The sequence below is a fragment of the Wolffia australiana genome, chromosome 1 (genome assembly GCF_029677425.1).
Source record: "Wolffia australiana isolate 7733 chromosome 1, ASM2967742v1".
NCBI classification, from domain to species: Eukaryota; Viridiplantae; Streptophyta; class Magnoliopsida; order Alismatales; family Araceae; genus Wolffia; species Wolffia australiana.
The window spans coordinates 1,577,501-1,588,443 of record NC_135835.1 but is presented as its reverse complement, the minus strand read 5'-3'; the positions used below and the strand labels follow the sequence as shown (position 1 = coordinate 1,588,443).

General features: G+C 47.7%; 4 protein-coding genes across 5 annotated transcripts in view; 2 read left to right on the top strand and 2 right to left on the bottom strand.

Moving 5' to 3' along the window:
• On the bottom strand, positions 1 to 1,775 carry SOS5 (Fasciclin-like arabinogalactan family protein). The gene has a single exon (XM_078572489.1). The coding sequence runs from the start codon at positions 1,731 to 1,733 to the stop codon at positions 564 to 566; it is 1,170 nt and encodes a 389-aa protein (XP_078428615.1). The 5' UTR covers positions 1,734 to 1,775; the 3' UTR covers positions 1 to 563.
• A 1,279-nt stretch (positions 1,776 to 3,054) lies between these two features.
• Positions 3,055 to 6,840, top strand: DAU1 (TRM32-like protein (DUF3741)). Its single transcript, XM_078572443.1, has 5 exons — positions 3,055 to 3,207; positions 3,412 to 3,653; positions 4,279 to 4,358; positions 4,445 to 5,888; positions 5,977 to 6,840. Exons 2-5 carry the CDS (start codon positions 3,488 to 3,490, stop codon positions 6,594 to 6,596), a joined length of 2,310 nt encoding a protein of 769 aa, XP_078428569.1. The 5' UTR covers positions 3,055 to 3,207; positions 3,412 to 3,487; the 3' UTR covers positions 6,597 to 6,840.
• LOC144700892 (GTP-binding protein Obg/CgtA) overlaps positions 6,607 to 10,943 on the top strand; it is a 5,661-nt gene continuing 1,324 nt past the window's right edge. The window contains exons 1-3 of one of the 2 annotated variants that reach the window (XM_078572476.1): positions 6,607 to 6,744; positions 10,660 to 10,765; positions 10,820 to 10,928. In XM_078572476.1, the coding sequence (XP_078428602.1) occupies positions 6,722 to 6,744; positions 10,660 to 10,765; positions 10,820 to 10,928 (238 nt within the window). In that variant the 5' untranslated portion in view covers positions 6,607 to 6,721. Of the gene's footprint in view, positions 6,745 to 10,650; positions 10,766 to 10,819; positions 10,929 to 10,943 lie in introns of both variants that reach the window. The other variant, XM_078572468.1, reaches the window with a different exon arrangement.
• LOC144700886 (protein ESMERALDA 1-like) lies at positions 7,035 to 10,506 on the bottom strand. Its single transcript, XM_078572455.1, has 10 exons — positions 10,123 to 10,506; positions 9,679 to 9,748; positions 9,486 to 9,553; positions 9,310 to 9,398; positions 9,031 to 9,228; positions 8,713 to 8,917; positions 8,327 to 8,494; positions 7,875 to 8,042; positions 7,598 to 7,788; positions 7,035 to 7,524 (listed from the first exon to the last, which is right to left on the bottom strand). The coding sequence occupies exons 1-10, from the start codon at positions 10,504 to 10,506 to the stop codon at positions 7,359 to 7,361; spliced, it is 1,707 nt and encodes a 568-aa protein (XP_078428581.1). The 3' UTR covers positions 7,035 to 7,358.

Here is a 10,943-nt window from a genome sequence, read left to right as displayed (position 1 = left end):
TTTTGTAACGAATAAATGATAGATTAATAAATGAGATGATTACAAGATAAACAAACTAAAATGACAGGTTTTCCAGAGTGTCTGTAGCCAAGAGCTCAAACAAATTTGAAAAACATATGTTTGAATTAATCATCCTGCTAACATGATATTTGAAGGTTTTTTTTTACGCAGAAAGGATCCGGCTTGGAGATTTGCTAGAAGGCATTGGCCAATGAATCAAGTCGAGTTCCTCATTATTCTCTCGGTCAAAAACAAAATCATGCAATTATCAAACTGGGGCTAACATCCCTCTTAGCCAATCTGCTCAACATCTTTCATTCCCCCCATCAATTATCTCCACGATCATAATTCCACTTCATCCCAAAAACTTCACTGACATTCTCATCAAATCTCTCAGTTTAGTCAGTTCTTCCCACCCCAGATTTTCCCAGCAATTGAATCCTCAAACAAACCTACCAGCAAACCCGGAACGAGTCACCTCAATTCCACTCCAAACCCCCCAAATTCCGCGAGGATCAGAAAATTTCCCGGCGAAAACCCAATCAAAGGCGGAGGATCAGAGTTCATACCAGGAGCAAACGAAGAATCCCCACAACGCAGCACCCCAGGAAGAACTCGGCGGACCGGGCGCCGCCGCTAGCCTGCCCCATCGGCGAAGGGCCGGCGGCGGCGAAGGCCTCCTCCGGCGGAAACGCCGCCGCCTCCGCCGGCGGCGCCGCCGCCCCCCCGACGACCCCGAATATCTCCTTGGGCAGAAGAACCCTCGACACGGCGAACACCGCGACGGGGTTCTGATCGTAGACCGTTCTGGTGATCGACGCCCGGACCAGCCCCGTGTCGATCGCGAGCGACCCGTTCGCCCTGGCGATGTCGAGCGTGAACCGGCCCGCGCCCGACCCCTCCGTGGCCAGCGTCGGCTGAACCGGATTGACGATGCTCTCGAGCGATCCGAGCGGGTAGTAGCAATGCAGAACGTGGAATCGCAGCAAGGCGGCCTTCTTCTCCGCCGGCAGACCCTGCAATCTCCCCCATCTCGGAACCTTCGAGAAGGATTCATCGCTCGGGACGAAGACCGTTATCCCCGCCCCTCTCTGGTCCTCCACCAGCTCCGCCGCCACCCCCGACGCCGCCAGCATCGCCGCCGCCACGTTGAAGTCCCCCCCGTTGACCAGCACCTCGCTGACGTTGACCCCCGGCGACGGCCGCCCGTCCGCCGCCGCGAGATCCAGCCCGGACGGGACGAGAACCCCGTCCACCGCGAACACGCTAACGTTGTACGGCGCCGCGAAGAGGAAGTTCAGGACGACGCCGCGGACGGAGACGACGCCGGACGCGGACCGCGTCAGGTTGACGTCGCCGCGGTCGGCGGCGGCGCGGCCGGTGGCTTGGTAGAGGGTGGCCACGAGGCGGCCGGCGGGGGGGATCTGGCGGAGGTCGGCCGGGGAGAGGTATTGGAGGAGGATATGGTACCGGATGACGTCCGCGAGGTCGGCGGATGACGGAAAGGGGACGCGGCGGAGGACGGAGTTCGGGACGGCGAGAAGCGTGATGGCGGAGCGGCGGTCGAGCTCGGCGGCGACGCCGGTCGTGGCGAGCAACTCGGCGAAGGCGGAGAGGTCGGCGTGGCGAGCCAGCGCTGCGCTCGTGTTCACCCCCGTCGTTGTCGCGGGGAAGAAGAAGACGAGTACGGCCAGTAATATCGCCCCCCCCGCGGGGGCAATTCCGGCATTCATCCTTGCGCTGCTGGCGAGGAAGAACAGCCTCGGAAAGGAGCGGGAAGGCGTATTTATACCCGCTCGCCCTAAGCGGTGAGCTCACCGAGCAGTCTTTTTTGTAATTATTTTTCTTCCCCGGGCTCGCCGCATGGATACGTGACGTGGAGACTTGTCAGAGAGACAGGTGTACTTGTCCAGGCTGGAGAGGAGTTAACGGCTAGCGCAGTCTCCCTGGCTCAAGCCCATTGTGCAGGGACGCAGACTGGACGATTTTGGACGAAAAAATATCCAGTTCAGTACTTAAATCTGGACTAAAATTTGTCCCCTGGACAACAAGACGGGACGGTGGACGAAACAACCGTCCCATCCGGAGGTCTCGGACGATGGACAGTCGAAGAAGGATGAAAAACCGTCGGATTTGCATCCGACGGTTGAGATCTAGCCACGTGGTCTCGCTGTGACATTAAGCGCGCACAAACTGACACTGCTCAAAAGTAACTGTTCATATGTCCCTCTGCATCCTCTATCCTATGTACTTCCGTAAGAAAAATTCATATTAATTCAATGAGACCTTGGAACTATTTTTATTGTATATTTACCCCTGTAACGCGCAACACAGTTGTTTAGAGAACATATATGCAACAAAATTTGAAAAATAGTCCTTTTAATTTTCCAAATTACTTTGAACTCTTATTTTTTATAGTTGTATCCTTTTGCAATTTTAATATTCAAATCTTCGTCAATCAAATTCTGAAAAATTTTAATATATTTATATAAAAGTGTTTGAAACTCATTAATCAATCCCCACATTTATGAATCCATCCATCACCCCTCCGGTGAATCACCAAGGTCGCCCGAGGGGTTGGAGGAGGGGGAGGGGCATGTAGCCAGAGAACTGCTGTCAGCCACCAGAAGTCCACAACGAGGCAACCGTATGTTAAAAATTTTAACATGCCTTTAATATATTAAAAATATAAAACAACTTTTTTTTGTCCAGGACGAGGGAAAAGTCCAAAATGAAAGGGACTGTTTTCGTATCGTCAGACGAGAAAATCGTCCCGTCCACGTCCCTCCACTGAAGCCGGACGTCCACCGTCCACGCCCGGGACGATCCGGCACTATACCTGGCTGTTTACTTTTTAAGGACCGGAGGATTTATAATTCGAGGAATCCCTTGTTGACTGAGAGTGACCGGTCAACGGCTGAAAAATTCAAAATCTGGTGGTTTTGGCGGGCCCGGCGGGTGAATAGGGTCTACGAGGAAGGGAGATGGATCTGGGCACCGGGGAGGATTTTTGGGAACCTTTGACCGCCTCCAAAGCGGGCTGGAGAGTTGAAGGGGGAGAGCTTAGGATGAGGCAAGGCGGAGGACCGGAAGCGGGGAGAACTGTATATAACGGAATTCAGCGCGAATTCTCCTGAATTGGAGACGGAGGGAGGAGATGAAGAACGCGGGGAGTTGCTCCAATCTGATCGCCTTTCGAACTCTTTGGTGTCTCCCTCGTCTCTCTACCTTCAAATTCTTCCACGGTTTTTGAATGTTTTGTGCTTCGTTCAGACGTAGAAGATTGAATTATGTTCTTTCTAGAGTCGTTGAAAACATGATATGGCTGATCTTATAAATAGCGTATGGCTTGATGTTTGATCGGTTGATTCGTTTCCTTGAATTCAATTTTTGTGTTTTATTTGCTTGTAGGATGAGTCACTGTAAAGAAGTTCAATAGTGGATTCTCGATGCGTTTTTAATAGTTTATGGTACTGAGCTTCTAGAGATGAAAGATCACCTAAAGAACGTGGACTCTCAGGCGCGGTCTGCGCGCGCCGGAGTGATTCCAGGATGTTTATGGGGCATGATCGTGCCTTTAGACAGTTATCAGAATCTTCGCCACCGAAAGATGCTGGGAGAGAAGAGAAGCGCCAGCAGTAGACTCGAGGGAGGTAAAAGCTGAATCTACTCAGAGTTGAAGTTTTTGAGTTTGGACCAATTTATTGTGGGGGCTTATTCGTGCTGAAACTTTTGCTGATTCTTACGACTCGTTGGTAATTATGATCCTGTAGACATGTGAAGCCATTGTTTAAACATTATTTTAGGTTTCAGTTCAACATAAAATTTCTCAATATTAGGTCCTGATTCTGTGATTGAGATTCTAGTAAAGTGGACTACCGGGGATTATCCAATAGAGTTTTTCCTCATGTTCCTATTCCCTGATCTAAGGTTTAAATTCGTTGGTGAAGGTTCAAGGAAAGCTATGAAATGAAGTAAGAAAGCCCATGGTCTAAATAAGTTTAATTCGTGTAAAGCTAATTCGCCTTTACCATTCGATGGTCCCCGAAGGACGCGTCGCTCAGCTGGTATTGCGTATAAATTTGCGTCCCCTTAATTTTTACATCAGGTTCGATTTTAGTCTAGCCTTTTGCGACCCTGTCAAGCAGTGAGAAATTCGACGAAGATTCTGCAGTGCATAAAACGGAAATTCTCTGTCAGAAAATCCGTCTAATCTTTATTGAAATATCTCCTAGCATTTGTTCTCGACACCTAAGTCAAGGTGAATTTCTATTGCAGGCATGTGTCCCCCCGGAATGATAGTGGAGTCCGTCAAAGAAGACGATCGCCTTGATTCCTCAAAAACAAAATCAAATAAGGTGGGCTCTACTGTGAACAAAATTCTAATTACGTTGATTGAGGTTTGTGCTGATATCGTTATGCTCATGTATTTATTTGAACATAGATAAATCTCCAGGCGAGGGACGGTGCTGGCTCCGGAGGAAATGCTTCTGACAGAAGTTGGATTACAAGGTTAAACCCTATTGAGATATATAAGAAACACAGCATATTCGATCCCAAGAATCAGAAACAGAGGCTTTACCCTTCAACCAGAAGTTTTTCGCGTACCATTTCTATCCACCATTTGGAATGCGATGACTATGTCAGTTACAGTGAAACAAGGCCAGAGGAGATTTCAGTTCAGGGTTCAAGTCCTGAAGCACCATCTCCGTTTTCCCTTGATTCTTGCTCTGCATTGACAGTCCAGACTACACACATCGAGAACGCGCTTAACACTACTGAACGGACCAACCGATGCTTTTCTGATCAAAATCAGCCCAAAATTGAGGGTCATCAGTTGAAGGAGAATGACACATTTTGTAGAGAAAAACCAGGAGAAGCAAAAAAGAAACTTCTAAAAAGACAAACTAGTGATCCTGATTCCACGTTTAAAGAAGATACTTGGCCTGAAATCCAGCTGAATAAGTCCCGTTCCTACCCACCCCCGGGTTCTTCGGTACGTTTTGGTACTTACTTGAAATTCATGGATGAAACAAGTTCTATGGATGGACAGCTGAGAAACCAAAGGGCAAAAAGCAATCATGATCGGAAAAACATGAAGGGCTCCATGCATGACATCTCGGTGAATTCTCTTAAATCTGCTCATGTTTCAAGCTTCAATCATGCAAACAGCCAAGGAGACAGTAACAGGGTTGGACATCCGTTCAAGGAACTTAAAAGCAGGATAAAAGATGTTCTACGAGAGAACCAGAAGCAGAAAGAACGAATTTCCTGGGATTCTATTCTTCATAAGATACCATATGGATCTACGACGTCTCAGAAAAAACCAGTAGAAAAGCCTTCCTTCTCAGAAGTCATGAACACCAACAGAAATACCACACGAGGGAATTTAATCGGTCGAGTAAGAAGGTCGCAATCTCTCACGGAAACCATGGAGCAATACGCGCAGTTGCTGGAAGCAAACTCTAGAAGAGAGCCAATAATTAAAGGTTCTGGGACGCTATCGTTGGTTAATGAAGAGGATGGTTTCAGGGAGAAGAAACCAATAAAATCCATGGAAAGGATTTCGTCGCTCCCCGAAATTAAATTGTCTTACTTCGGAGAAAATGAACAGAAGGAAGTTGCATGCACTGTTCTTCATTCCCCATCAATGTCATTTGACCAAACTCAGTCTACTGAAACTATCGATATCCATGAATCTGCATTTGCGGGTGATGTTGACCGTACAGCAATAGATAGCATCAAAGACGAATCAGCGGGGGCGAGTGTGATGAATTCTTTCAGCGAAATGGGAGGTCTAAATACTGATGTTAAACGCGGATCAACTTCCGATGTCAACTTTTCAGTGTTTGACTACACTCACAGTTTCGAGTTTTCGTTTGGGGAAGGTGAATGGTTATCATGATGATTTAAACTGCTTACTTTCAGTTTTTTTTCTTCTTCCAAAGTTTATGACCTAGTCCACCGCTTTTTCAGGTGAATCTGGAATGGAGATGAAATCTGGTCGCACCGCGTCAAAGAATGCCACGTCGGACAACAACGGCGATAATTCTTCTTGTATTGCAGTGGAAGTCGATAGGTCAGGAGAAGATGAACGGAAAATACAAGGTACCCGTTTCGAATTCGATTATATTCGTGGCCAGGTAGATATGAAGCACGAGGCAGAGTTTCTTCAGCTCGTGGACGTGCTGAAAAGTTACTTGTCTAGCAGTGTTGACCTTTCCGAACTAAATCTTGAGGGTGAACTTGAAGGCCTCAGCGGGTCCTGTCAGAGCAGTCTCGACGAAGATCTCTTAAACGACCTGACGCATGAAACTCTGCTTGAAACTCTTGAAAACACAGTCCGTCTCTTTTCCACTGAACCCATGATCCACGTGGCACTTCGTATACTACGACAAGCGTGGGCAAACATTAGCTGGCATCTCGGGTTCCAGAGAGAATCAGGCGATACAGTTGAATATATAATCGACAGGGATTTCGGAAAGAATGATGGATGGATGGAACTGGGTCTAGAGGTTGAGGGTGCGGTTATTGATATGGGGACAGTCTTGTTGGATGATCTAATGAAAGAAGCTCTTATGGACTTTTTGGGCTGAGAAAATCTCCAGCTCTACTCTATTCCAAGTTGAATTCATGGCTTTTCTAGTGTGAAATTGGATTTCCCTTGTACAGATGAACCTTTCCTGGCATCTACTCGCGGCCACCGCTGGAGAACAGAACAATGCCTGCAATCTGGATAGCCAGGTCACCTTTTTTCACCCAATTGTTGTACCCGTTTTCGCGTCTTTATACGTGGCCTTGTATATGTTTAATAAATGGCATTTTCTACATTGTTTGTCATTATTTCTCAAAGCAAATTGTGGCCAGAACTCCCGTACTCAAACTAATTTTTGTGTTCCCCTTAATTTTTAAACTGAAACTAGATAGGGGGCAAGACAAAACAGAAGTCGAAGCTGGCATAGACAGGGGGGCAAGACCAAACAGAAACTAGGTCGCTGACTTGAAAAAGAAACTAAAAAGAGAACAAATAACTCTGGTTCGAAATCTGAACAAACTCCATTGAATTCAATCCATATCCTTTGTACAGCAAGAATGAATGAACGGCTGAGTGTGGCGAGAAAAAAAACTCATGTACACGCTTCTCCATTGCATCAAGAATCGCCCAAAGTGGGGACAAAATGGGCTGTGATAAATCAGCCTCCCTTCCTTCGATCGTCGTAGTGGCATGTACACAGACGCCACAACCAAATTGAGACCCCTTCTTTCTTCTCTTCTTAGAGCAATATGCTCCCGTGCATTAGCCGGAAAAATAATCCCAGAATGTCTCCACCGCAATCTTTGCTTAAGTCAAAGAATGCTCACTGCACAAGGCCCTTCCATGCGCCTTCTGATTTACCATTTGAGCGGCACATGCAATCAGGACAAGGGTATGTGTAAATAGAATCACTAGGCCGCTTCAACTCGATGCCCTTGGCATCGCTGTGAGATCTCATGTTCACCAAATGGCGTTTGAAAGCCCTCCACCTGAACAACCCAGAGACAGAAAATTCAGGGAAAAAAAAAAAACAAAATTTCTGATTTCTATAGAAACCCCTACCCCATGTTTTGATTGTCAAAGAGAAGGGCCAGCTTTCTCTTGTCAGGTTTGATGGTCTTGGAGTGGCCTCCGTTCAGGTATCGGCGGTGGCCAATAAGGAAGTGAGGGAAGTTGCCCCCCTGTGTCGTGACGAACACCTCACTGTGAAGGCATACAGTGTAATCTAATGCCGCCATCTGGGAAGAATAGTTCTACAAAGACTTGCACAAAGGCAAAGTCAACAGCCAAACAGACCAAAGGAAATGGGTAGACTCGGTCTAAATTGGTAGACTCGGACCTTAAATGGGGCGAGTTCCTCGGCTGATGCCAGCGTCTCTTTAGTCTGGAGCAGTGGGAACATCTCTAAGAGTGGCGCCATTGTCCGATCCGCCTCGTAGATCTTTCCAGATGCCAAGTAAATGGACGTGTTATTGTTGAATCCCATCCCCCTCAGCATCAGCCCCACCTAGAAGGAAAACTAGGTCAACGTTTGCCCATGATAACTGCAATACACAGTCAAAGCATCCATAACCACACGATAACATGTGATTTATGTGCATCATCGTAGAGAAGTGATATATTATAGTAAGAATTGATATATTGAACACCATGTCCCCACAGCATCAGCCTCACCTAGAAAGAAAACTACGTCAACTTTAGACAAGATGACAGCAATACACAGTCACTGCATCCATAGCCATATAAATAATTGCATCAATTTTGACTATTTATCTCGTGTTATATACATACCTCAAGAGGAGTGAGCGGGCATTTCCCGTTCATCCTGATGGCTCCTGGTCGTATATCACGACCAGGTTTGGTGAATTTCCCACGCCAGCCTCGTTCTCTGGCGGCAGTCATCTCACTCTTCTCCTTTTCTCCACCGTCGTAAATGCAGCACGAGAACGCGACCATGTCCTGGCAAAGGGGGAAAAAGAAATTCAGAATGAGTAACGTGGAGAAAAGCAAGTAAATTTTGTTTTGAAAGAATGTAGGGATGGGAGGTTCATTGTTTGCCAAAGAAGGAAAGTCTTCGAGGACGAACAATTAAGTGTTCATGCTCGTGTTTGTGAATGAATGAACACAAACTTCTCATCCGAAGATGAGATTGCTGGAGTGTAGTCCACAACTCATACCTCTTCAAAGCGGAGATGAACCGCAACATATTTTCCATCATCATTCATGCTGTGCCTTCTCATCCGGGTGACGAGGCTTTCCGCAAGAGCAGAAATTTGTTTAGAAAATCTCAGAGCCTCGTAGTTGGCGAGGCACCGAAGACGCTGAACAACCCCGGGGGCATCGTCCGACAGCCGATTGGCAAATGGGGAGATCCTGATGAGCCTGGAATGAACTATCAAACCATCATCATCTGCTATAATTTTCCAAAGTTTAAAATACTGAAAATTTAGTCCGTTCTTGTCCACGAAGAGATGAAAAAAGACAGTCCTGTTCACCTCTCTTCCAACAATTTGGGCAGCACCACATCTTTGTAAAGCTGTATAGGTGACCAAGCCTTGATCTTGAAATTGAGAACATTACTCATGTTGTGGCCAAATCTCTCCATCATAAAATCAGGCACCTTGGTTACCACCCTCATTTCATCTTTCAGAGTGCTGATAAAGTGCTCCTCATCGTAGATATCACTGAATTTGCTGCAACAGAACAAAAAAATCTCGGATCAAAGATTTTTTTTTTCGATGAGAAATAACCTGGCATGTGACATTCGTTCCAACCTTGGGTCTCTCCAAATACTATGGAAATGGAAGTTTGGGACCACGAGAGTCGCATTCAAGTAACCCGCAACAGCCACCGCATTGCATATCTTGAAAAAGGGAAGAGAAGAATTACAAGCCAAGAAAGTGGTAGGTCTTACAGCCCCAAGTCGAACACATGTATAACAAAGGCTCACCGAAGTTCTCTGCTGATTTAAGCCACCATTAGCCTCAATATATATGTACCCATTAGAATAGGCCAGGCCTGAAAAGACAAACAAGCATAGCATCATAGGCAATTTCTTTTCTGCGAGAGCATTTCAGAGAAGAAATAGAATTGGAAAAAAAATAGACAATTTCTGCTTTCCTGATTTAGGCAGCAGGGCATACCGTCTGATCTCCTGTTTATGCAAGGCTTCCATTCGCCGCCTCTAGACGAGCGTCTCCATATTATCGATATCTAAAACAAGACAAGATCACAATTCTTGATCATAAATCTCGAGTATCAGTCCACCAGAAGGCAGAAAGAGCTGAATGCAACTCTTTCTGCGCATTTTCTTGAAGTTTTTAGGCGGGTTTTCTTCTAGACGAAAAAGAACCCGGAAGAACATCCTCTAGACGAGCGTCTCCATATTATCGATATCTAAAACAAGACAAGATCACAATTCTTTGATCACAATCCTTGATCATAAATCTCGAGTATCAGTCCACCAGAAGGCAGAAAGCGCTGGACGCATCTCTCTCTGCGCATTTTCTTGAAGTTTTTAGGCGGGTTTTCTTCTAGATGAAAAAGAACCCGGAAGAACATCCTCGGAAAAGAGATGTCCAACTCACCGTGTTGTCGGAGGAATTATCGGAGTCCATCTCCTGGCGCAACCGCTGGTAGAGCTGCGGGCTGCGGTAAACGGAGCCGGGCGGCGGGCGCGAGATCATCCTCGGCACGACGTCCAGCGACACGCTGCCCATGTAGATGAGCATCACGGAGATGTAGATAAGGGGCGCGAAGAGGAAGATCGCCTGCCGCCGAAGGAGCAGCGAAAGAAGAGCCCAAGCTATCCGGTGCGGCAGAGTCCTCAGCGTCTGCGCCGCGGCGACCCTCCCTCCCCTCTGCGACCGCGCGTGGCGCAGCCGCGGCGACCTCCGCGGCGACGCCGGCGGCGACCCCGTCGGCGACCCGCCCCCCCCCCCCGACAGCACCCTGCTGTACGCCCCGTTCATCTTCCCCCCTTCCCTCAAACGTTAACCATCCAACAAGGTCGAGCGGCTGCCCTCAGAATAATCGAATTTTCACATCTCCGCACGTGCTCCCTCTCCCCCCACGTGCCACCCACGTCGTCAACTTCACCCATTCTCTCTATTCAGTCTATTCAGAATGCTGCGCCGGCGAGCGATCCTCCAAGCCCTTGTCGGCAATCGGAGTCATGGTTCTTCCTCTTCTCGCTCGTTCGGCAAAGGGGGGAAGCTCGCGCCGCTGCAGGTACGAACTGATCCGTTCTATGGTTAGTCGGGCTACTGATTTCGCCCGTTTTAGGAGAGGAGGATGGTGGATAGGCTGAGGATTTGGGCGAAAGGGGGGGAAGGCGGCAGCGGATGCCAGAGCACGCGCCGGAGCCGCACCGACCGGCACGGCAGACCCGACGGTCCGTTCCTCTTAA